The sequence below is a fragment of the Aulonocara stuartgranti genome (genome assembly GCF_965226115.1).
Source record: "Aulonocara stuartgranti genome assembly, chromosome: 23".
Taxonomy (NCBI): domain Eukaryota; kingdom Metazoa; phylum Chordata; class Actinopteri; order Cichliformes; family Cichlidae; genus Aulonocara; species Aulonocara stuartgranti.
Genome location: NC_138958.1, coordinates 19,697,177 through 19,722,811, shown reverse-complemented (window position 1 = coordinate 19,722,811; position 25,635 = coordinate 19,697,177). Strand labels below are relative to the sequence as shown.

The following is a 25,635-nucleotide window of genomic DNA, read 5'->3' as shown; positions in this document are numbered from 1 at the left end:
AAAGACAATTGCCAACCCGACAGCCCAAACAGGTGGAGTCATCAGATGGAAGTGATGAAAGCAACTACTAATTTGATAGATCCAGCCAAAAAACACTGGCCACTAGGGTTGACATCTCCAATAATGAGATGTACTTTGGCGTTGCTTTCCTGACCATAGACCATACATATCCACATGCAGTGTTGTACAAAAGTGTTTGCCCCCTTCCTGGTTTCCTATTAGACAAAGATAACACAAGTTAACACAAAATGCAGTTTCTAAATTAAGGTATTTATTATTGGGGGGGCAGGATGTCCACAAACACACGTAGCACTGTAAGAAAAAGTGATTGCCCCCTAAACCTACTAGCTTAATAGCAATAAATGCAATCAAGTGTTTGGGATACTTTTCAATTAGTCTTTTACAGCGCTGTGGAGGAATTTTGGCCCACTCATCTTTGCAGAATTGTTGCAATTCAGCCACATTGGAGCATTTTCAAGCATGGATGCATCACCACCAGCACATGAAAGGTCATGCGACAGCATCTCAATCAGACTGAGGTCAGGATTTTGACTAGGCCACTACAAAGTCTTAATTTTGTTTTTTGTTTTGTTTTTTAGAAACCATTAAGCCATCCGGGGTCTTTTGTGACCTCTTGGATGAATCGTCACTGTCCTCTTGGGAAAATGTTGGTTGGCCGGCCACTCCTGGGAAAGTTCACCGCTGTTCCATGTTTTAGCCATTTGTGGATAATGGCTCTCACTATGGTTTGCTTGAGTCCCACAGCTTTATTGAGGTTTTATTCTGAGACCTCAAGTTGAGCACTTTGGCAGTCACCATTTTGATTCTTTTAACCAGATATGATGCCAAGGACGACTAGCATAAACACTGCCACCAGAGACATTTTAAATCCAGGCAAATTAACTGTTAGCATTATTGAGTGGGCAAGTCTTGAGTTGAACTTCTCTCAGCTTTGACACAAATAACAAAAATGGACTGAAATAACTACCAGTGGAAGCAAAGGATATTGGTGCTTCATATGAGCTGGGGGTAAATAAATTGGAAAGTAATCTAATCAAAACAAGCCTTGAAATTCAACTATAATCAACAATCGGCCAGACAGTTTTGTCCTTCTGTCATCCAGTCTAGTTGCCAGCTGCAAGTAAATCTCTTTATATATGGAGGGAACGTTTGAGGAAGTGATTTTGAAATACATTTCATTGGCTGTAGATGTTGTGTCAGTTTTTCTGAACACAGTTGGTGATTGCACTAGTTGTGGTACTTGACTAAATCCTGGGTAAAAGTCCTGACAAAGTAGTGGTGGCAGAGAGACCATCAGGAAACCACAGTTTGAGTTGCTTAGTTTTTACTTTCTGTTTGATTTGGGTTGGGGACTAAAACCACTTGACTAAGATAAAGTAAAGGTCATGGTTTAGTACCCAGCACATTAAAATGTCTTGAGTTTACACTCAAAAGTGACAACCTGTAAGTGAAACTGATCTACACAGCCTCTAGCACTGAAAACCAGCCTTAAAAAGAGAAAGGGTGATATAAATAATGTAAACAAAGAGTGCTTCAGATTTATTTTAAAAGATTTACTCTCAGTTACATAACCGTGTAAACATCAAAAGCAGGAATAGCTGGCAAAAGAAGAGGCTGAATTTGTTTTTCCATGTGTGCTACAGAGTGTGTTCATGTGTGGGAGAAAAGTTGATGTAAGTGTGTCGCTGAGTGTCACCTGGCACAGCAGCTCCTCACCACTTCCTGTTCCACATCGAGGCAACAGAGAAGGAAGATACTAGTTTAGTTCAGTCATCTCACTTCATCGCCGAAACCAGTTTGAAGAAACAACGTCGTCTGGGGATATTGGTTCGGGATGGCGCTCCAGATGTGGATATCTGGCCTGCTGGTCCTCGCCTCAATGGTCTCCCCGGCTGGTAAGACCCCGAACACACTTTGAAGTTCTACACATAGATTTGAAATAGAAGAATTGCAGAGGCATCACCTCCCTTCTAAAAGCGTGACAAAAGTTAAGACAGGTTTTTAAAAATAGTTTATGATTAACAGAAACATGATACGAAATCAGACCTAAACTTGGTTTAAATCCTGCTAGCTTTATTTTTTTTAAATGCTGATTTTGCAGAAGCTAAGAAAAAAATATTTTAGTCTCAGTCATGAAGCGACTGTCAGTATGATATGGTTGAACTTTCAGAGCAGTCACAATTCAAATGCATTAAATCAGTTTTCTTAATCGACAAGCAAAGTGCTAACCCTCAAACGGATCAGAAAATTTAAAAGAAAATACCAACCGTACTTGCATAGATGTGTGTCGTCTGAATAAATAACCCCACATATCTAACAGAACAGCATCTACATAAAGCAGATTTAAAATGTTTTCAAGCAGCAGAAAGTCTTATGCTGAATATGTCTGTAGTGGAGAATTCTGGTAGCCATGTTGGATTCTGTATCGTGTTCGTCGCGACACAACCAAACAAAATTTAGATTTCTGTCATTTTTTTAGGGGTAAAAAGAAAAATGTTATCTAATGACCAATTTTAGATTTGAAAACCACAGTGCCATTAGCTAGCTAACACTATAAATCAGAAATGTTCTGGTGTTGATGCGTCTGATTATCACACAAGCTAATCTGTGTGGATTACCTTAAAAAAAAGGCCCATCATTGCCTAAATAAATAAGATATCTGACCCCTCTGTTTTTTAAAAAACATTACTTTTTATACTCAGAAGAAAAAGTTTATTATGTAACTTGAACCTGATAGCTAAGCTATCGGCTAACATCCACATCCGGACGTCGACTAATCAGTTTGTGCATGCTGTCGAGGTGTAAAAATGACACATAATGCGTTAATCTTTCCTTCCAGTTTGTTTAAATTCTGACTTTATTATAAATATAGACTTTCATATTCATAGGCTTCTTTGGTAGAAGTTTAATCAAGTTAATCAATCTCATGTAACGACACATCTGAACTAAAGTTGGGCAAAACTCGATGTAACAAATGTACAATCTCACTCAACAATAGGTTTATTTCTTACACTGGTGAAAAAATAACCCAAAAGGAAATCCTCATCTCAGTAAACCTCAGAGTTACATACCAGAATACACAATAAAAAATCTGTTTCTAAGCAACTATAATTGAAGACATTACATAGCAGTTGAGTCCACTTTAGAGCCAGAATAAAGCAATTACATTGTCAAGCATTAAAGCCAAGTTTAGACTATTAAAAGTCCAGTTCAAGCCACCCAAACTTTAAAGTAAATTTTGGAATCAAAATATCTTCAGCGCTTAAAGTAAAACTCAAGCCCAATAAATGAATTAATATACAAATAATCGTAAAATTAAATTGAACAAGAGTTACCATAGGATTCATTTTTGGAGGCCCTGTCAAAGACTTCCAGGTCGTTTGGAGTACAAAACCTAAAAGCATTTTCTTCCAAACTCATTGCGAACTTTAGGGACCGTGTTTGTAGGGATGCAGAGGGCCAGTCAAGCACAGAAGTGATAGTTTCCCATTGAAAGTCTTATAAAATAAAATATACCGATCATCTTAAACCAAGGCCTAGAGCCATAGATTATGGTTTAGACCATCAAATGGTCAGTTTAGATCATTAACATACAAGTTTAAACTTGAAAAACGTGCGTCAAAGTTCAACTGTTTAAATACAAACTGAAACAAATAAAATGGAAAAGTTTTTCACTGGTTGTACCAGTATTGATCACAGGAAACACCGTTTAAACCAACAACAATTAAAAGCATTGCATACCAGTTGAGACCATTTCACGTAGCATTTCACAAGCGTTTGCGTAAAGTAAATGTTCATAGTTTACATAATCAAAACTCCAGTTTATTTAGGGTATTAAGTTGATTTAATATACTTTAGCTTGAATTCTCTTTGACAGCTGCAATAAAAAAAAGGGGGGGGGGGGCAATAAACAAAACAATACAGAAATAAATCTAGATAATGGATAATTATAAATTTAAATTCACTAAGAGTTACCAAAACATTACATTCTGGAAACACACTTTCAGGTTTTTGGAGCAGTATTTCTTCCAAACACTTTAGGGAACAAGCTTGTTGGGACTCAGAGGAGCAGTCAGGCACAGAAGGGATTTAAAATGACTCCTTTCAATGAGAGCCTTGAAAGCATTAACACTGGCCTTTCATTATCACATTCTAATGTAGGTCATCCGTGGTCTAGTGCCATAGATAACTGTCTAGACCATCAAATGACCAGTTTAGAACGCTAATGTACCAGTGGTAATACAAGTCTCAACAATTAGAAAAAGCAACTTAATCCAGCAGCGGTTTTCAGCGTCAGTACCAGTTTAGCCTATCAGAAATCCAGCTCAGACCATTCAAGATCCAAAGCCAGTCTAGACTATGAAATGACCTGTTTAGCGCTTTAATAGATCAGTTTAAAGCTGATAAGTGTGCGCCAAAGCGAAGTATTAAAAGCGGTCGCAAAGATTAAAAAAAGAAAACGGTTAAACAAAAAGCTTTTTTAAAAACTTAAGTACCAGTTTAGACCACAGGGAATCCAGTTTAAACCAACTACAATTGAAAGCATTGCATACCATTTAGACCAGTAGACCATTTCAAGATCAGTTTAAAACATTTATATTTTCAGACATTTAAAGCTAGTTTAGATTATCACAAACTTTGATTTCCCTAAATCAAAGTTTAGGGAATTCAATAACAAATTAAACAGTCAAAAACAAATTTAAGTCGTCTAAATATCGATCAAAGGATGAGCTAATCCGGTGTAGGCAGATCATGCTCGTTTAAAATAAGGGACCAATTCAATCACGTGTTTCCTGGACCCGAATAAAAGAATAGAAACAGTCGAGGGAAACTAAACGAAGTAGTTCCTCAAACTGTGGGGTGTAATTAGAAATGTGTAGATGTTTGATTCTAACAAAGACAAAGGGCTAGAAAATGGAGAGTTCCTCCATTTTACAGGTTGGTACACCACAGGCAGCAATACTTTTTCACATTTTAGAGCCATTTCAAGAATATAGTAACACAGATAAAAATCACTTTACCATCACCTTCCTCCGACGATGAAATAAAGTTGAGAATAAAAGCTAAAAGTAGGAGGAAATATTAACAGCAGAATTTGCAGAAATCAAGTTTGTCACTTTGGTTTTTATGAAAAAAATGAAGTTTGTGCAGCAGCACCATGAGACGTGTAGTTCGACACTTGTGGCTGCAGTGCTTCCTTAATAAGCGCTATATTGCGGCACGATAAAGGCACTACTTAGGTAACACATAAAATCATGCTCGTTAAACAAAGTATTTTCTTTACTAAACACAGCCTTACAGTAAGCATTAAAACTGCTCAGTTCACATGTTGTAAAGACAATTAGACTTTTGTATTTGGCCGACATGGTTATTAAATGGCTAAGTACGCCTCTGAAGTGAGAAATGAGGGCCGTTTTTGTAAGTTAGGGGACAAAAATTACATTTTAGAACTAAAATAAATGCATGGCATGTAGCTGTTTAAGACTTGCAGCTCATACTTCCTGAATAGCTGCTGTCTCTCAGCTTTAACATCAGATAAAAATCACTCTTCAAGAAAGACACACCCAGACCGCAGCACCACCTTATGCCGGCCTAGTGTCCAGTATTTTGACATTTGGAACATATCTGGCACATATTCACGCCTAACTTTGGTATAAGTGGCCAAAGTATCCCAGATTATTCCCAAATGTGTCTGTTATCATGATTTAAGTGCACTTTGTGAGAGTTACAATAAATAAACATCGTTAAGTTATAATAGCGTGACCAAGGAAGGGCTACTTTTTAATATAAGTTCAAGTCAAGAAATCAGTGTCTTCTTTGTAAGTTAGGGGCCAAAGATTACATTTAGAATTAAAATAAAGGCATGAAGTGCTGCCGTTTAAAACTTTCGGCTTCTATTTCCTGAAGAACTACTGCCTTTCAACTTTAATTTAGGTTAAACATGTATTACTCTTAAACGACAACAAACACACGCCACAGTAACACCTTATATGGCTTAATGTCCACGTTTCTATTACATTTGGGCCGCATCTGGCACACATAAGTGCCAAACTGTGCTAAAAGTGATTAGAGTATCGCAAATTAGGATTAAAATCTGTCTGCTATCATGATTTGAATGCACTTTGTGAAGTTTATCCAAACTAAACAGCATATTTAGTTTTGATGGCATGAATGAGAAAGGTTTAACTAGGACCTCAAATGTTCAAACTGAGGAATGAGGATCTTCTTTTTGATATAAGGAGCAAAACGTAAGACTTCAGCTTTTTAACACTTGCGGCTTCTGTTTCCTGAATAACTGCTGTCTAAACAGTATTAGTGGTGTTCATCACTTGCACGGCCTGTTTAAAAATAATAAAAAGGACTTTTGAGCGATTTCCTGGACCACGTGGCCCGTATGTGACATTATTTTTTGGGCTACATATGGTTTTGTCTGCCTGATGCAAGGAGCCACAGTTTTACACAATAATGGCCTAACAGTGTTGTGAAATTTAGACAACATCTGGCACACAAAATATTTTCTAGTACAGTAACTGAGCTGTAGATGCCCTGAGCAGCCAGATTTAGTAATAAAGAGCAATAAGTTATGATGACATGACTGAGAAAATACATTTGGCATCTGAAACTTTTTATTGAATGTTTAAACAGAGAAATGAAGGCCCTCTTTTCCAGATAAGGGGCAAAATCAAGATTCAGTAATGATATGAAGTGCAGCTGTGTAAAACCTGTGGTTTCTGTTTCCTGAATAACTCCTGTCTCTGAGCTTCATTTGACATTAAATGTGTAATAATACAAACTAGGATGAAAGATTTTCTGTGGGGCTTTCTGGGTATTTGGGCCACACCACAGGTCCACCTTATACAGGCCAGATGCCAGGTGTGTTGTAATGGTAGGGCAGAGCTGTAAGTACTCAGAGTTGCCCAGATTTTAATGCACTTTGTGAGCTTTACATTTAAAAAAACAAACAAAACAGCATTAAAATATAATGACCAAGAAAAGGTGCATTACATGTTACATTAGCATCCGACGATTAGCTCATATGTGCAGTTTTCTGTGGCGATGGGGCAGTTCTTCTTGGGCTCTCAGACGGCGCTGTTTCAGAGTAAGTCTGCGTGCTGCAAAGCAGCCACATGTCTACCTTAAGTGTCAGTCGTATTGTGACAACTGGGCCTCGTCTGGCCTACAAGATATTTTCCAGTGCAGTATCAGAGCTATAAGCGCCCAGAGTAACCAATGTTATGTCCAAAGGTGTGATTTTAATACTTTGTAAGGTTTAGGCAAAAAAAAAAAAACACCATTTAGTTACAGTGACTTCTCAAACAGCATCTCAACCCTATTAGCAAATATTTAAACAGAGACAAAAGGGTCTTTTCTGATGTAATGCATTAAATACACCAACATGATGGCAGCTCTGAAACATTAAAAGATAAAGTGTAGAGTCGACTGTATGTATCAGACGTTTTAAAAGGATTTTTTTATGTATTGTCATTTTAATGAATTAAAATTGAAAGATTTAAAATATCCATATTAGTTTGCATTGGTTGGTTAGGTGTCTTTTGGATTAGTCTTTTCCACCATGTGATTAAGACTTTTACTTCTAATGTAGGTTTAGACCATTAAAAGATGATTTAATAACAATACAAACAGGCTTCAAGCTTGAAGTAGTCCTCTTTGTAAGTGTCTGAGGTCTAAAGGTGCCAGTGTAGTTGTGTTTTGTAGTTCAAGAGAAATAATTGACCACAAAAAGTAAAGACCCCCACTTCAGGAAGCAGTGTTGTGGTTTCTTTAGCTGTCAAAAGCGTGTTTCCCTAACTGAGCTGTACCTTGGCTCAATGTGGTGGCCAGAGAGCTGCACAAGGCACAACTCTCAGCCCCCGCTAAGGAAACACCCCGGTTCAACAGGAGGTTTAAAAGAAGCGCAAAAGATGACAGAAAATGCAACTCAAACAAAACGGCTATACTAAGCAGATGCTCAGCTTATTTTTACTGGTGTACTTTCTAGGCCCAAAGTGACACAATGAACACAGAGTAGAGGTGAAAAAAAAAAACTCAACACACTAACATAAGAGAGAGCGGTGAGATGTCCTCGATTCGTTCAGGTGTTCGGATGCAAACTGCCAACTCTGACACCACAGCGGCATGTTTGCAAGTACATTTCAGGGTTTCTCAAGCTGTGAGCATCTAACTGCCTTGGTTTTAATTGCATTTCACAAGTAGGTCTCATTGACATCGAAATGTTCTTCACCACATAGACCTGTTGTAAATGCAACCAAAACAATGAAACAGCAGTGGCCACTAATTGGAAGGTTGGTTGCTCGATCCCTCGCTGCTCCTGTCTGTATGCCAAATGTTCTTGGGCGAGATGCATCTATTGGAGTGTGAGGCATGTTGTATAAAGCACCTTGAGTGCTCATTTAGAATAAAAAACTTCTATATAAGACCTAATGGAGTTTTAGCCTCATCATTCAAAACCTTGGGTGCATTACAATTGAGACTTCAAGATAGTAACTATCTGAGCTGAAATAGAGACAGCGACAGATGCGAGCTGGAAGTTAACCCATATTCGCTTTACAGATATTTCACCAAGTAGTCAGTGCCGACTCACCAAAACATAATGAAGGGCTCATGTTTGTAACGAACCTTTGAAATAAATAGCACGCTTGATAAAAGCTCCTTGAAAGTGTGTATCACTATAATCAATAGCAGGCAGGAAAGTAGCTTCCACAGATTTCAACGTGGCATAAAAGGTTTAATTTATCCCTACAATAGAATCCCATCTGTACTGAAACAATGTACGCATAAAAGAAAAGCATCATAACTACTCATGTGCTTTAATGATTTTACAAGTGCACTTTTTTACACTGAACTTTGTTTGCTGGGCATTTGGAACCAGTTTTAACAGTTTTAGCCTGATTCAGCCCAAAGTTCTTGCACTTCCTACGGTTTAGAGGGAGAGTCACATGTATAAATAACAGCATTGTTAAAATAATGGTGGATTATATGCTTGAGTGTCCTTATCTAGGTTTCCAGGGTTAGGGTTTGAAGTGATTACCACTCTCAGTGAAGGTGGCAAATATGTTAAGGTGTTGTCACGCAACTGAAGCCTGTAATGTCTGTTAGTTGCCAACTATCAGTGGCAAACTGACACGTCGAGTAAATCGCCTCCTGCATTGATGTCCCTTTAAGCATTAACCAATTAGAATTTAGTTGTTGGCAGTCAAAACGCTGATCTCATAAAACATATTTTCCATAACTCACTCAGCGTTACCTATTGGAGTCGGCCCAACACTATATGATATTCAACTGTTTGATTTTTTAAAGAGCAGTTTAGATTAAAATGTCATGCAACTGAAAACTGAAAACTGTTGGGTATGATCACTTGACTGCAAAATCATTCTTGCGAGGACAAACACAGCTAACAACTAATCCTCAAGAGATTCATTTGCTCATCACAAAATCTACAGGAAGAAAGAACAAATCTTTGATCTTATTTGAATATTTTGCCTTTATATTTCTTTTTTCTTTCAAAACTGTCCCCTTTACTTTCTCTTAAGCAAACCTGCCACACCCTACAATGAACCACATAACCTGAGCCATTCGGCAGCAATGCAGAAATATGCCTTGATTTAGTGAATATACTCATTAGACTATAACTTGCTTTTAAGCGAGATTGCTGTTGTCTCAATCACATGTGTATATATTTCTTTCTTGAACTGTGTGTTACTTTAATTACAACAGGACTAGCCGTTAAGTTGTTTATGGATTATTCTTTGGTGGAGAGGGGTCGAGGGGCTCTCGCTCTATGTGACACCAGGCCATTAACATCTCTTTTTGCGGCGTTAATGTTTTGCCTTTTTCTCTTTACGCGGCGTAATGGAACAAAATTTCGGGTTACTAAATTAGAAGGAAGTTAAGGTGGGCAGAATCTGCGGCCTGCATCTACCAGTCGATGAGGTTAGCGCCTCCCATGGCAACTAACAATGATGGCTGCAAATTTGGACAGTTTTGTGCTTCTGTGCTGGTACCTGGGCTTTGTTTAATGGAAATGTGTAGAACCAGTTAGATATAGAACGATTTGTGGAAACAAGTTCTGAGAGGTGCAGGCAGGCAGTACGTCAAAATTTGTTAGGAATTCCTTGATTGATTGATTGTGTTGACTAGAGGCTCTAATTCTGTTGTCTTGGCTGGAGCTGAATGAGTCTTTTGAAAGTGGTGCCATAGCTGTTTGCTCTGATTATGTTCTTTTATCATACAAATTGGAGCCCAAACTCACAATTGAACACAGAGCCAGCCAGTTTAACTGTCTTGCAGGCTAAAAACTAGACAGTGCTGCTGTACAGGAAGCTCAAAGGTGATGATTTTGATCTGTAAATGAAAATGTGATCATTTCTAAACAAACAAATGCTATCAACTCCTGAGAGTGAAGTTTCTCTGCCTGGAGACAAATACAAAATCATCTGACCGAGTTTCTCTGGTTTCATTTTTTCAGGGGAACACCTGAACACATCATTTCTAGAGGTGATAGAAATGAGTCAACAGGCATGAATGTAAACTATACACTGTGAGGAGATTTTCGGGTTTAGCCTCCTCAACTTTGCGGTAACAATGAAAAAAAAAAAACAACAGTGGAAAGAGCAGCAAAGACTGGGTGACATATAAAAGGCAGTAATTGTAGTTTCTGCTTAAATTGAAATCATGTGGATGGAAACATGACTCTTATCTGGTGAAGATCATTTATTTCAGAGCATACAGGAAGCCTTAGGAAGAGACGTAATCTTACAACATGCACCTTATCTTTGATTGACAGCACCCAGGTCACGCCCTTTTCTTTGAGCATTAACTACATCTTGTCACATGCTCTTTAGGTCTCCTAGAAACGACATCCTTTTTGCTATAAGCGACAAGCTGGATTTTTAAAGGCGACCTCGGGTTCTTCATCTCTCTACTTTCATTCAGGAAACTGTCGCTGCTCTCAGAGTGTTTGAAGTCTCGCGTCTGTCAACACAACCAGCGCTTTAATATGGCTCAAACCTTTTACCCAGTCTGAAGTGTTTCACAGGCAGAGAAGCAGCCATCTGAGAATGAATGAATCCTGACAGAAGTCTGATGTGCTATCAGACATCTACACATGACACGCTGTAACGTCAGAGTAAAACTGATTTTTCCACCTCCTCACTGCTCTTTACTGTAAATGATCATTTCACATTTTAATTTCTCTTTCGGCATAAATGAAGATAAGTCTAAATTTAACATCTTCCAAATGAGTCTGTCAATGAGTCAGGAAAACCAGCCAAACATTGTGTTTCTACTTTTCTGTTAGCACTGTTAGCTCCTTGGTGTTGCATAAAAAACAAAGAAATAACTCATAAAATAACAATGTTAAAAAATTATAGGACTTTCCTGCTCAAAATTGCTTTTTGGTAAGACAAGAAATGCTAAGATTCTAAATATTGATCCCATCCCATTGCTCCATCCATCCTCTTCTGTTTGTCCTATATAGGTTGCAGGAGAGCTGGAGCCTATCTCACAGAAACCAAATATAACATGAAAAACAACTCATTATGTGGAGAAAATAAAGGGAAAAATGGAAAAAATAAACTGTAAAGTCAGACTTTAACACTTTCATGCATGAATTATGACAATCTCAATCAGGAGTTTTTTCTTAAGTATTTTTATTTCTATTTAGGTATGAAAAAAATATTTTTGAACTTCATTTTTAAACATGAATTTTTCAAATGGTTTTGTGTCCACTTTTGGGGTGGGTGGCAGAGTATGGACACATCAGTGCCCAATGTAGTGGTTTATGTACAAGTAAACCATCAACACTGACACAAATACAAGAAAAGCCTTTGAATAGCTGTCGACTGTAGTGACCACTATCTGTAAAGGGTCAATACAACAAAGTGGTTCTACAGAGTAGTCGAAAGAGCTCGGAAAGAAAAGCGTCACTTTTCTTTCCGAGCTCTTTAGACTACCATGACCTGGATGGCTGAGAACCTTCACAGACATATTGTATCGAGTAGAATTATGCGCTAAATTTAATAAAACAAAGTAAAACTGGATTAAATGTCTCAACCAATGGTGTAAAAACCAAACTGACGTTAATATTGAAGTGTAATGGTTCACCTTAAGGAGCCGTTTCCTGTTATTTCTGCCCATTAGATAAACAAAGATATCTTTATTGCTCAAGTTTCCCTTGGAAGAACATTTTCAAGGGACACGATTCTTTTGTGTATGCAGCAAAAACACAGTGGATGTACAGTAGAAGTAAAATGGAGGTGTACAGATTGTGTCAGTGGATTTCCTGCCCAAGAAACCGGTCTGAGGACCTGCAGGTCAAGACCTCAAGGCTGCGATATCATCTGCATCGAGCTCAGACAGTCCACACAATCCTCAGAAGTCATGACGGTGCCCCTGAACCTCTGTTCTTCTGAACACCTACACGTATCACATACCACCTTTATCACCTTTATCAGCTGACGGAGGCAAAATATATGTCACTGCAACCCTGTGATAGGTCAAGTGTGCCAGGTAATCTGAAAACTTCATCTCTGTGTGGTCATGCAGCTGTGGGAGTGCATCGAGCTGCCGAGTGTTAGGCCACAGTAATCTGCTCTGTTTTTGCTTCGCTTGGACTTTACTGTGATTTTTATTTCCAACAGTGCCGACAAAACAAACCAGCAGCAATCTCTCATTCATATCAAATGCACGGCAATCCAGTCACAAAGTTCACGCTGAAAAGACACAGCAAACAACCATTTAATGTAAAACACTGAATGGTTGGTCACAATGTACAACCATTCAAATCAAACCTGTTTATAACAAACAGTCGTTCACGTTTCCTTCGCAGTAGATCCATACGCTCTATAAAACACCCCTTAACGATCGCTATTCTTTCCGGTGGGAACTTGACGTCATTCGTCTGTTTCACTGCGTAACCTGGGGTCAAGTTTTAGTTCTATTTGTATCCCTCAGCATCCAAACCAAGTAGAAACCGCTTTAGTTTGAGTCTTATATCTTTAGAAAAATGTTTGGATGGTCCTGAACCTTTAGCCTCTCGGCATTTCTTTGATTTTCATTCTAACTACTGAACTTGGCAGAAGTCTGAGCACAAGCTGATTTCCAAACCTCTGGTCAGATTTCATTTCCCAGAACTTCAGTTAATACATTGACAATCTAATGTGCGCTCTGTAACGAGTGCAGTGGAAATAGATTAGAAACTGATATGATGCCCTTTCCTAAACCCTCTTTTATGTCATTAGCAACTATTTGTGGGCGTCTAAGATGTGAATTATGTTAATTAGCTTTCAGAAAACTTCGATCTAATGCTTGATACCTAAATAAACACGTTTTAATACGTTGTCTCAGTTCTAAAGACTCCAGTCTTTCACAGCCTTTCTATGGTTTTGTGTCTGTGTATAAATGTCCTGTAAGAGAAGAGGTGGTTTTAAAAGATAAGAATCTGTGTGTGGCCATTAAATAAATACAACATAGTCAAACTCAGCTCAGTTCGTAACTATTTATTGACCAGTCAGCTTTCAACAACATCAATGGCACGGGGCCGTTTGTCGAGCAGGTTCATTGGCAACTGCCTTGTTTGAGCCACTGACTGAAATGAACTTTCAATAGTATTTTTATTCTTTTATTTGTTTTACTTCAATAAATATGACTTAAAATAAAAATGACTTTTATTACAATGAAAGTGATTTGATTGACTGTGTGGATAGAAGACGTAGCTGCTTCCATCCACCGCTGGTTTGTTTGACACAACAACCTGAAATAAGGAGCTAAAATGAAAGACAGCAGCATGCAGGTAAACTGATATTTCAGTAAGGCAGATTTCTTGTAAACCTTGAAAGCAGCCAATTCATCTTTCCAGCAGCGATACCTGCAGCCTACAGGGGTTAGTCTAAAGAAGAGCTTAGTATTTACTCCACTTCTTTTATTCTGAAGGTTTACTTATCATTGTTTTTTGGTATTTCTGCTGTTTTATAACGCCGATGATAACACTGATATTCTGTATTTTTTTTAGATGAAGTTGGCAGTAAATAAAATAATTCAACTGATTTTTTTTTTTTTTTTGTGGGCCAGAAAAACATCTGATTGCTGACTGGAGAGAAAAAATGTTGTACTGAATGCTGAATGCTGCAAGAAATTTTTAAAACATCAGTATTTAATAGACTCTTGAAATTTTAATCTGTATTGCTTTGTTGTTTTAACCACTAAGCTTTGCTACTATTTCTATTCTTGTACAGTTTTAATGTTGCAATAATTGCGTAAGAAGCTATAGGTTAAGCTGAGTAAAGCTGAGTGTTTCCATGTTGGCTCAGTGCATTACTGCAAATCAGGGCTGTGTTGTGATCCTGTGGTTGAACAGCAGATGCAGGAAACCTGCTGATGCTGCACTCACGGACACTCTGTGATGTTGGGATCCCTTACGAGAGGTTGTGATGGAAAACTCTGCAAAGCCAGTTTTGTGAATGGTGTCTGTGAATGTTTCTGATGAGTCACGAAGAATTCGTGTAAACATAAAAAATGTCACTGATCTTTCCGCTGATGTGTCAGTCAGTCAGATTAGGCAGACCGGGTGTTTCTTGAACTGTTTTTAATGCAGTTTCAGTGGAAACTCCTCCGATTCTCCTCTTCTTTACTGTCATTTCCCTTTTAGGAGAAGCAAAAACAAATAACAAATGGACTAGTTATGAAGCAGTTTAATGCAACTAGTTTAAAAGCTTTATTGAACCTGTTCTTACTGACACAACAGGCATAAAAACTGTAGAAACAACCTCTAAAAATGTACTTGCAGAGGTGACAGAGGCATGTTCTGAGCAGCTGGGGGCATTTTATATGCTAAAATATGATGATTGCATGAATTATGAAGTCCTGATCTTTACTGTTCTACCACGAGGTAATCACTAACTTCAGCTAACAGAAACAAGAATTTAGACATATGAAGGAGAAGCAATTATGTCCATCAGATATTAATGCAAAGAAAAAAACCTCAAATACATCCACATTATGAAGCATATATGTTTAAATTGCTACATCTCTCAGTTGTTTTGATATACTCAATTAAAGACAGATTAAAGAGCTCAGAATATACTTGTACTTTCAGGACATAGTAAAAGAATTTCCGCTATATCAGCTTCTTCAGAAATAATATTGCTCATATGTGACGGGATTTTCATGTTTGAACTGTGGCTCGGGTTCATGTCCAGTTACAGGACTGGTATAAATATTTAAAACAATACTTAGAAAATACATCAGTTGCATTTGTATTACCAGTTTTCTGAATGTACTGAGCGCTGAATCTTAAAATGATTTGGAAAAGACCGTTTTTAATCTCTTTTTTAAAAGGTCATATTTGTCTATAATGTTATAAAGCATCTTGCTCAAAAATACATGAATGCAATTTAGTTTGTAAAAGCTGCTGAGAGTAAGTGCACGCTATGGCCAAAAACATGCATTTCCATGCCTTTCTGGTCGCAGCCTACTTTTCTTATTTGGGTCGGCTTCTGTTGGCGTAATCAAAGAAATCATCTGCATTAGTCCAAATTATATAAAATAAAACTGTAGCTCTTGATCCTGATCTTCAGTAAATTAACGTACCCCGTTATATGTATTGACTATACATTATAGTCAATACATAATTATGTATATAATGTATTACTTGTTTGACCGCCAACTTAAACAGTGCAATGTCCCAAATCCTTCAAAAACACACTGATGAAAAAAAAGGTGCAAACTTTTTAACGCAGTATTTTTTCACTATTCAGTGTATGCATGTGTACACATTTTTAATGGTTTTACTATGTTTATTATATACATACATAATGCTGACTGCGTTATATGTAATGTATGTATATATGTACATAAATATGTTCATTTGATTTTTTGTGACGGAGCACCAGAACAGTACTGCCAGCACCTCTTTCAGTCACTCGTGGGTCGACATAGCGAAGGTGACACTGTGTTATATTGTAATATTACACAAGCTCAACAATGTAGGTACACTTCTCAAGTAGATATCTTTAGCTAGCTTACATATCATAAATGCCTATTTTTTCATTTGAAAATAATTTCCTATTATGATGGTGACACTGACGCCTGGATTTCTTATAGGAAAGATGCTTTACAGAGTGACCAATCGTATTTGAATTATTAGAGCACTACCTGCATGCATATACTACTAAAACCTAACTTCTTCTGCTACTAGAACTACTACGCCACAAAAAATGATAAAACAACATTTGAAAAAGTACGTCTAAAGTACACGGTCTCATATGAAGTATTTCTAATTGTCTGCAAGTTTTAAATTAAACCAATTTAAATATTTCTTCCAGATATTTAAGTCTGTCTGTATTTAAAACTATACCTTGCATTAAGCCACTTACAGAACTACCTGCATGTGTGTGCTTAAACTGAAGCATTTTTCAGGCAGGTGTGTGACCTACATGCACGATGGTAGTTAGTGTGACTTCATCAACACAGGTATATTACTGGTAGAGTCTACCTATTTAAAAGCAGGCCTGGCCCATGTTTTTGCACCTAAATTGATGCATCTTTAAGCAGGTGTGGTGCTGAACTTTATGTGCATTTCTTCTTCAGCTATCATTTCATTAAAGCAGCCACATAATGAATATTCAAACTTCAATTTAAACTTTTGAAAAAACCAGTTGTGGTACAGAAAGTGTGACCACATTAGTGTAATATTATCGAAGCACTATTGTAAAGATCTTACAAATCTTTAGTTAGTTGTAGTAACTAGCTGACATTATGACATCTTCACGCAAGCTTACGTTAGAGCTACCTGTAAGTGTGCGCTTATACTGAGGCTTCGGTTTAAGCGCATATGTTTTTGTACCTAAATTGAGGCATCTTTTTAAAGTCATAGTGGTGCAGAACGTCATGTGCATGTGTATTTAACCTGCAAAGCATGTCCAAACTTTTATGAAAGCAGGTCTGAAACAGATATATTTGTGTGTGAGTTTAAATTGTAAATCTTTTGAAAGAATACTGGTATCGAGCTGCATGCACGACAGTAGCTGGTGTCACGTTATCAGATACATAACTGTTGGGCTTTGCTGACGCCATTCTGTATCTGAGCCTTGCGAGTCTGTATTTAAAAATGTAACCTGCATGTGTCCACTGGCATTATAACTTTATGTGCGCTCATTACAGAGCTATGTACACATGTGCACTTAGATTTCTTTTTAAAAAGCCATAGTGGTGGAGAACTTTGTGTGCATGTGTATTTATAAAAAGAATTCATAAGCCATGTTCAAACCTAAATTTTGACTTTTAGTAGATACAGATCTACTGTGCATGTGTGTGTGTGTGTGTGTGTGTGTGTGTGTGTGTGTGTGTGCCACCTACAGTTGCATATTTTTTGATGAAAGTCTGGTACAGAGTTGCATAAACCGTTAACCTGCGCTGACTGTAGCTAGTGTAACTTCATCACAGCAGACATACTGATATAGTTTGCCTTTTTAAAAGCAGGCCTTGTATATGAGTGTGTGAAACTGAACATGAAACTGCACTGTGCTCATCAGATTAAACCCTAACCTCGACCACACACACACACACACGGGCTTCCTGATGCGTATATTTTCAGTTTATCTTTGCTCTTATCTAACCAGACGTGTTGTCAGCTTATAAATGACCATGAAATGAAACGTGCAGTGAAAGGAGGCGTTGCAGCTGTGATGTGGGCTTCCTTTCAGCTTCAGATGCAGAAACTTCAGGTGGATCTTTATGAGAATGAACAGAGTGGCACTCAGCTGAAAATTGTTATCTTTATTGATTAAGAAAAAAAAAGTTTGAGCATGCGGTTTAAGCACCTCTGAGCTGATGTTTTTCATATCATCACCATCATGATGTGTGAAAGTGACTTTTCACTATTCTGTCATAGTTTCTCAACACAAAACTATAATTCTGTCTGACCATTCAGTTAGAAGTGTGAAAGCAGAGTTTCTTTATAAACGATGTTGATAGATGCTCGCTCTAAGCTCATACGATCACTGATTAAGGGCAAAAACCGTTTCCTGGAAACTGATGATAAGAAAAAGACGAGGAGAGGGCTTCAAACCACACAGATGAAGCAGTTAACCGCAGAGAAATGTGACCAAAGATAAAAATATATCTCATTTACAGGGTTAGGAAATACAAGATTGACGACACTGTTGATTCCTCACACGTCAGCATGTGTTTAGCCAAACTTTATATAAATGAATTTAAATGAATCTTGTGTATTTGCATGCGTGTGTGTGTTTTGTTATTTTTTTTTTGTTTTGTTTTTTGGGGGTGGTGATTGGTTGAGAGTCTAAAAACATTTACAACATTAACGGTGTTTCAGCACAGCACATTTCAGCGTTCACGATAACAAACATTTGATTACAATTACAGAGTTACGTGAGTGGAGTTTAACCTGTTTATCTATCTGAAGTTTGAAGAAAAGTCTGTCGAGTTTGGTGTAAAATTTGAAGTTTTAAACTCCATCTTCATTCATTTGAGCTGCTTGTATTGCAAAGAAAATGCACAGACTTCATTAAACTTTAACAAAAAAGAAAAAGCAACAACTTTATTTTCTCATGAACTACGTCTCTTTTTTTTTCTCTCTGGAGAAAATATGTTCTCATCAGAATCACATGACTGACTCACATATTTTTACTGAAACTAAACAGCCCACTCCAAACAAGAAATTCAAATAATACCACATATATACATGGAAAACAGCCTCCATACAGTTTGGGCCAAAAACAGTAATCGCCAGGCTTTTCAAACTAAACACTGCTCGCGTGTTTGTCTGTCTGTTTAGCGATACAGTTACAAGAAGAAATGACGAATTTCATCAAATTTCTAATTTACTTTGGTGGGAAAATGGTTCTTTATGGTGCGTTTTCTCATAAATCACTTCTCTTTCCTGTTGAATGCCACAAGAATCACATGACTGAGGCATGTGTCAGTTATGTGGATAGGTGCGTGGCAAAGAGATTTAAAATTGAAATGCATTTAGTGCACTTTTACTAAAACTTGTCTGTATACACATCTTTATAGAGCAAATTCAGCCAAACTTCATCACCTTTAATACATTTCTTTATATTTATATAAACAACATGAATGAAAATGAAACCCGAGGTTTATTGACAGTGAAGTATTTTCTTGTGTATTTTTTGTCTCTTAAAATGCAGTTTAAGAGCGACTCTGACCTGCTTAAATGTTTAATGAGCGTCTGTGATGTGAAAACAGGCTCTGCTGCATCTTTTGGCTATATCGACACACACCGACACAAACACACACGCCCACACTGAACCACACACGAACACACACCTGTCAGTTAATGAGCCACAGCGAGCACTCGGCAGCAGCTGAGGAAACCGCCGAGCTCCTTCACACTGACGCGCTGCACAAACAAAGACTGTCGACTGCTGTTGCTGTCAACCTTATTTTTATTCAGTTTTAGTCAAAATGATAGGAAGAAGTTTTTTCTTCTATAGCTTTATTTTAAACAGTCTTTTATCAGGGTTTATTTAACACATGGAAGCCCGAACTTTTTTCTTTACATTTTAGTGAAATGCGGAAAGTTTTACAACGTTCAAAGCTTGATTAGAAGCGTAGAAGTTGTAACAACAGTTCGTGACCTGTTACCAACATTAGAATCATTTTTGTTGTGTACTATCATTTTATTGGGGCTCTTAGTTGAACACAGAACTCAGTCAAGTTTGTGTTTCCTCTAACCTTTGAACTCTGATCTCCACAGAGGCAATGAACTTGTACGACCCTACACTGTGTTACATCCTGGATGGCTTCCTCGGCATTTATGGCCTCATCATCACTGCCATGTTCATCAAAGAGAAGGTGGGTTTGTTTCTTTTTAATATTTACTGCTGATTGGATTCTAGTCTAGGAGTAAAAACAGATTCAAATCCAATTTTCATCTCTGAACCAAATCAGACCTGTTCAATAATGACTCTATAGCCTTCTTACGTCGCACTCCACAAAAGGCTGTTTTTGATTAACAGTCATTGATATTTTTCTGTAGTTCTTCAAATCGAAAGCGAAGATGGAGGAGGAGGGCTTATACAGTGTAAGTTACTATCACCTAACACCATAAACTGCTCGTTAGCCTGTTTTCCCCAATTTTAAGAGTGAATATTGGCACTGTACTGATCTTAGAATGGGAATAACTGTTGATGAGGAGAATGATGTGGATTAAAACGTGTTCTTGTTCAGGACCTGAAAGGTCAGGATCCAGGTACTTACGAGCCACTGAGAACGGGAGACCCCGAGAGAGGAAGAGTAAGTCTGCTATTCTCATACAACACATCTAATTAAGTACTGAAGTCAAATGTTTAAACACAAAAGACAAAAAAACAAATTTAGAATGTTTATATGTTTGATTCCACTTTTTTGATTCTGGAGGATAAGGCGCATTGTTGTCACACTGGATCGCCATCCTGCAGTAGTGACTGTTGCTGAGAGAGGTTTTTCTTAAACATCTCTAAAGTTATTTACAGTTTTATAATTCCCGGTTCATTTAAAATTCCCAGATCTTTTAGACCTCATGGACTTGGCGTTTTAAGTGGTAGAAAGATATTGTCACTAATCCCATTTCCTTACCTGAATGATTGAGCATGCATTGAGATTTAATGTATTAGATAAGATCAACAAAATAACAGAGCCTCAAATCTTCTTCTAGAACACGTGTAGAAAGAGCAATCCTGGATTCTAAACGAAGAACATTAGAAGAATTGTGACAAACTAAAATACTGGAGACAAACTGCAAGAACTCCCAAACTGTGGACTTCTTAAAGAAACTGGGAACCACAAACCTGTGAAAAACCTAAACCACACCAAGAACCACAATAAACGCAAAATCTTGAGTTTGTTGTTGAGTACTCTAAAATAATTATTAGGAAATGTCCTCAGGAATAAATCTAAAGGACAAGAAAACAACTAATTTGCAGGAATTTTAAAAGACTCGTCAATATCTGGAAGATGTTTGAAGAACACTAAAACGCTTCTTAAAAGTTATGAATGGAATAAATGCATGGATCAAACATATCTGGGAGAAACTGTGACAAACTAAGTGGAATAGGACAAGTTTGAAAGAATTCATTAACTATGGACTTCTTAAATAAACCCCGTTCAGAGATCAGGAAGAACAAAAACCACTGAAGAACCCAAACCACTTCTGCAAGTAGTACAATTAATTGTACAATAACCGCAGCAAATGAAGTTCAGAAGAACTTAAGTAGACTATAAGAATAACTTATACCTAGCTTATAGCTTATACTGTATTTGATAGTTTTTGCAAGTGGTTTGGGTTCTTCAGTGGTTTTGTCCTTATTGGATTCATGTTTCCCTAAAAAATAAAACAGGGACCATGAACCATGACAAGGACAATTCGATAAAAATTAAGAAACAAACAAACAAACTGTTAACTACTTTTCAAAAACACTACAGGCTCCAAACCACCTGTACAAGAACTACAATAAATGTGAAGTATTCTTAAGAACTTGCAGATCATAGGTGTCAAACTCTGGCCCGCGGGCCAAATTTGGCCCTCAGCCTAATTACATTTGGCCCGCGAAGCCATACCAAATTACTATTAGAGCTGGCCTACTGGTACTATACAGCTAATATATATATCGTTTAGTATTAAGCTTTGATTGTTCCATACTCAGTTTTTCAGCAAAACTTGTTTGAGTCCATAAGAAAAGATTCATTCTTATATCTGGAGGAAGATTTTTTTTTTTCAATAAATATTAATGTTAGCCCGCGACTTTGTTCCAGTTTTGAATTTTGGCCCACTGTGTATTTGAGTTTGACACCCCTGTTGTAGATTATGTCCAAAGAAGTTTCAAAAACAACAAAAGAATGGTTTCTCAGGAATTTTAAAGACTTGAAAGTTGTTGAAGAACCCTCAATTCCTTCTTAGAGGAAGAAGGAAAAGAACCCAACATAGGTTCTCTATTTTAAAGTCTGTTAGAACCTCCTGCCTTAAAATTGCACTTGTGACTTCTGTTCCTTTCTACAGAACCGCAGGGTAGCTGATGACGCCACGTACACGGTAACAAACAATATCTTATTATTAATATTATTATTATTATTATTAATAAACTTTTTGTAAACACAGAACTCTTGGAAGTTTGCATACTAACACAGAAAACTCGTATCTGAACTTGTTATATTTTTAAATTCAGGGCCTGAACAAACGCACAGATGGAGAATATAAGGAGCTTCCTCTGAAGGTTTGTAATAAATGACCGAAACAAATTGGTCAGTTTCTCACTTCTTGTTTATCATCTACTTAATTAAATTCCATCAACAAAAACCTGATGTCTAATTATTTACACTGACATTTTTACAGCGTCCAAAAAAGAACGAACAGGTTTACCAGGTGAGTGTAAAAGCTTCATTAGCTTTAAAGAGATAAATCAAAATTAACCATATCACTTGAATATAATTTTGTGATTAAATTTAAAAAAACAACAACCTGATGATCGATTGATTTTGGTCATTTTTAGGGTCTGAGTTCGGCCACCAGGGACACCTACGACTCCCTCCAGATGCAATCGCTTCCACCTCGCTAAGAAGCCACCAAAGAGCTGCTGATGAGCCCCGTCCAGACGTCTGCTCCAGAGATTATTCATGGGAATTTTCACACCAACTGAGAACAGCTTGAGCATCTTTGTTTTACTTTGAAGATATTAAGGTTTGCCAAGTTTATAATAAGTCTGTAAATGGACTGAAAATTTTAGCCTTTCTCAGACTTTATATTTAACAAAACATCTGGAAGGTCTGTTTTCCATCAGACTTCAAACGTGCATTTAAAATTTGTCTTTTTAATGACTTAATGTCCAATATTTTACAAATATTTTTACACATTCAATAGTGATCAACTGAGATCCAACTTTTCATTCTTTTTTTACCTAACTTTTTTGCAGTTTTATAGCTTGACCTTTTGAAGTATATTAGTACATAACGAGTTAATATCCAATGTCTATCTGACTGTAATGCAAATTTAAGACCCATAAAGACAACATAGTAAAAACCAGTACGACATGTACTGGAATTTAAACAAATTTAAATTTGAAATAAATTTTTGTGCTTTTTTTTAAAACAAATATTCATATTATGTTGTGTAGTATTATGAAATCTTTTTAACTGTTTACAACTACATTACAGTGATTTATGAAACGTTTATTAATTAATTACTATACAGTCACTATACAGTGAACTAATACAAATTTTTATTTTTATTCATTTTACTTGTTGTTTTATTTTATTTTATTTTTTTCTTACAAAAGGTTACCCTTTGCACATTGTATTTACTTTAAATATAAAAAAAATTCATAAGAGTTTTCAAGAATTCCAGGATTCAGGAAATCAGAGTTGGAACGATTAATCATTTAATTGATTACCTGATTAAAAGAATGTTCAATTCTTTTACATTTTTAACACATTTTTAGATTTTGGATTAAATCATCGGTGCTGTCGGATGTAATAACTGGTATTAGAGGCTTGAAACTTACTCGGTGACATATCCGACCTCTATAAATTTTCACATTCACGTAGAAAAAAAAAGCTTACATGATTATTTCTGAATCCATATTGAGTATGTTATGACCTGGTTCTCAGTTTAAAACTGTAAACAAACAAACTGCAGTTTGTACCTTGTTTACATAGGTTGTTTAATTTAACACAGTTATATATCAGGGTATTTGTTGTGGATTAATAGCACAGTTCAAAGATTTTTAAGGCTGAAACACCTTTAAAACTGATCCAAAGCGAATTTATGAGAAAAAATAATGTAGAACTTACTTTATGATTTGAAATGGAGGCTTGCCTCTTTTGAAATGCTTTCAAATTTGATAAAGATCCGTAAAAAATGGATAAGTGCCATTAACACCAAGTCTGTCTTAAATAATGAACATCTGTAAAATTTAAAAGCTGCACTAATGTGGTGTGGAAGACAGATGTTTCACAATATTCCTGAAAAGAGCTTGGTGCCGTTTCAGTGGACACTCGAGGAGCTATTTTTCACTGATGTATATATTAGGTTGTAAAATAAAAAGACATCAAAGAACTTCAGTCTGCACTTAGATCAACACAGAAAAGCTGCAGCTTCATTTCTGCTTTTTATATTTATCATCTAAAAATGATGAAGTCTTGAGTAACATCTGGAGAATCACAGCTGCAAAGAAAGAAAAACCTCAAGATTGAATCAATCAATATTCATTACATGAGTGATGGCAAAATATGAAACGATATGAAATATGAAATAAATGTAATATTTTTAAGTATGTATTTTGAAACATTTCTTCATTTGGTCTTTTTCACAATAAAAGACAAAAAAACTTTCAAATGAGCAATAAAACCCGTAAAATAAATAAAACAAAATTGGTTGAAAAATGTTCAAAAGCTTATTATTATTATTTTCCGGTTCAAATTTCTGCAATAATGAATGGGCTTCCACACTTTTCAGGTCTAAGATTTAGTTGTAATTTTTAAAAGAGCACTGCAGCTTTAAGTTACTATATGTTTTGCCTTGTCCTGTATAGAGTTATTTGTAGTTTTCTGTGTTCATGTATTTCATCTGATGTGTTGGATAGTTTGCATGGTAGTTTCTTTTTTTCCTGATATTTTCCTGAGAAGTTGTGCTGCAAACAGTTATTCTATTCCTGTATGAATATCATTGCTTCATTATTAAAGTTTGCAAAATTCTGAGGGTTTTTTTTCTCATTTCAAAATGTGTCATGAATAAATAAACAATGGCAAATGGCCTGTATTTGTATAACATTTACTAGTCCCTAAGGACCCCAAAGCGCTTTACACATCCAGTCATCCACCCATTCACACACTGGTGATGGCAAGCTATATTGTAGCCACAGCCACCCTTGGTCGCACTGACAGAGGCGAGGCTGCCGGACACTGGCGCCACCGGGCCCTCTGACCACCACCAGTAGGCAACGGGTGAAGTGTCTTGCCCAAGGACACAACGACCAAGACTGTCAGAGCCGGGGCTCGAAACGGCAACCTGCAAACTCTTGAGCCACGATCGCCCCTGTATAAATAAACGTGAGAGTTTTCAGAGGACTTGAAGATGAGATGCTGGATGCTTCTGCCACCTGATGGACAAACATTAAAGTACATCTCTGAACAAAAACGACTTTACAATTAGTTTTTCACTTTATGATGAAAAAGAACAACTTTTACCCTTAAAGTCCAGTTAATCTAAAATTTCATGATGAGTGATTAATGGATTAATGGGTAAATTACAGAATTTAATGGATTAATTACATGTAAACCGTTAAACGTGTTTCTTTAAAGGTCTTTATATGTTTAGAAAAAAGTTATAGCTCTTTTTTGGTAATTAAAAATAGCAAAAAAGGCTTTGTGACAATAACAGTTAAAGAACCTTTATTTTTAAATAAGTGAGGTTCAAATTTGTTGATTATCCGATGATTTTAAAACACATACATATTAAAACTGAAGAAATGAAGGGAACCTTAAGGTAACACTTAAGTATAAGTATAGAGTAGAATAGCCCCTGAGGGTGGTTTATCCTACAAGCTCAGGTCTTCTACCACAGGCCTGGGAGTTTGAGGGTCC

At 36.8% G+C, this 25,635-nt stretch overlaps 1 protein-coding gene across 1 annotated transcript; it reads left to right on the top strand.

Moving 5' to 3' along the window:
* Nucleotides 1–1,753: 1,753 nt before the first annotated feature.
* Nucleotides 1,754–24,755, top strand: cd247 (CD247 molecule). Its single transcript, XM_082524655.1, has 8 exons — nucleotides 1,754–1,916; nucleotides 19,778–19,875; nucleotides 20,060–20,104; nucleotides 20,251–20,316; nucleotides 22,058–22,090; nucleotides 22,224–22,271; nucleotides 22,391–22,420; nucleotides 22,548–24,755. The coding sequence occupies exons 1-8, from the start codon at nucleotides 1,856–1,858 to the stop codon at nucleotides 22,611–22,613; spliced, it is 447 nt and encodes a 148-aa protein (XP_082380781.1). The 5' UTR covers nucleotides 1,754–1,855; the 3' UTR covers nucleotides 22,614–24,755.
* Nucleotides 24,756–25,635: the final 880 nt, after the last annotated feature.

Excerpts from the sequence above, each read along its gene's own strand:
- cd247 (XM_082524655.1), top strand. The coding sequence starts at position 1,856 with ATGGCGCTCCAGATGTGGATATCTGGCCTGCTGGTCCTCGCCTCAATG. Across the intron at positions 1,917-19,777 it reads CTCAATGGTCTCCCCGGCTG|AGGCAATGAACTTGTACGAC; the intron begins GTAAGACCCCGA and ends TGATCTCCACAG. Across the intron at positions 20,317-22,057 it reads GAGACCCCGAGAGAGGAAGA|AACCGCAGGGTAGCTGATGA; the intron begins GTAAGTCTGCTA and ends TCCTTTCTACAG.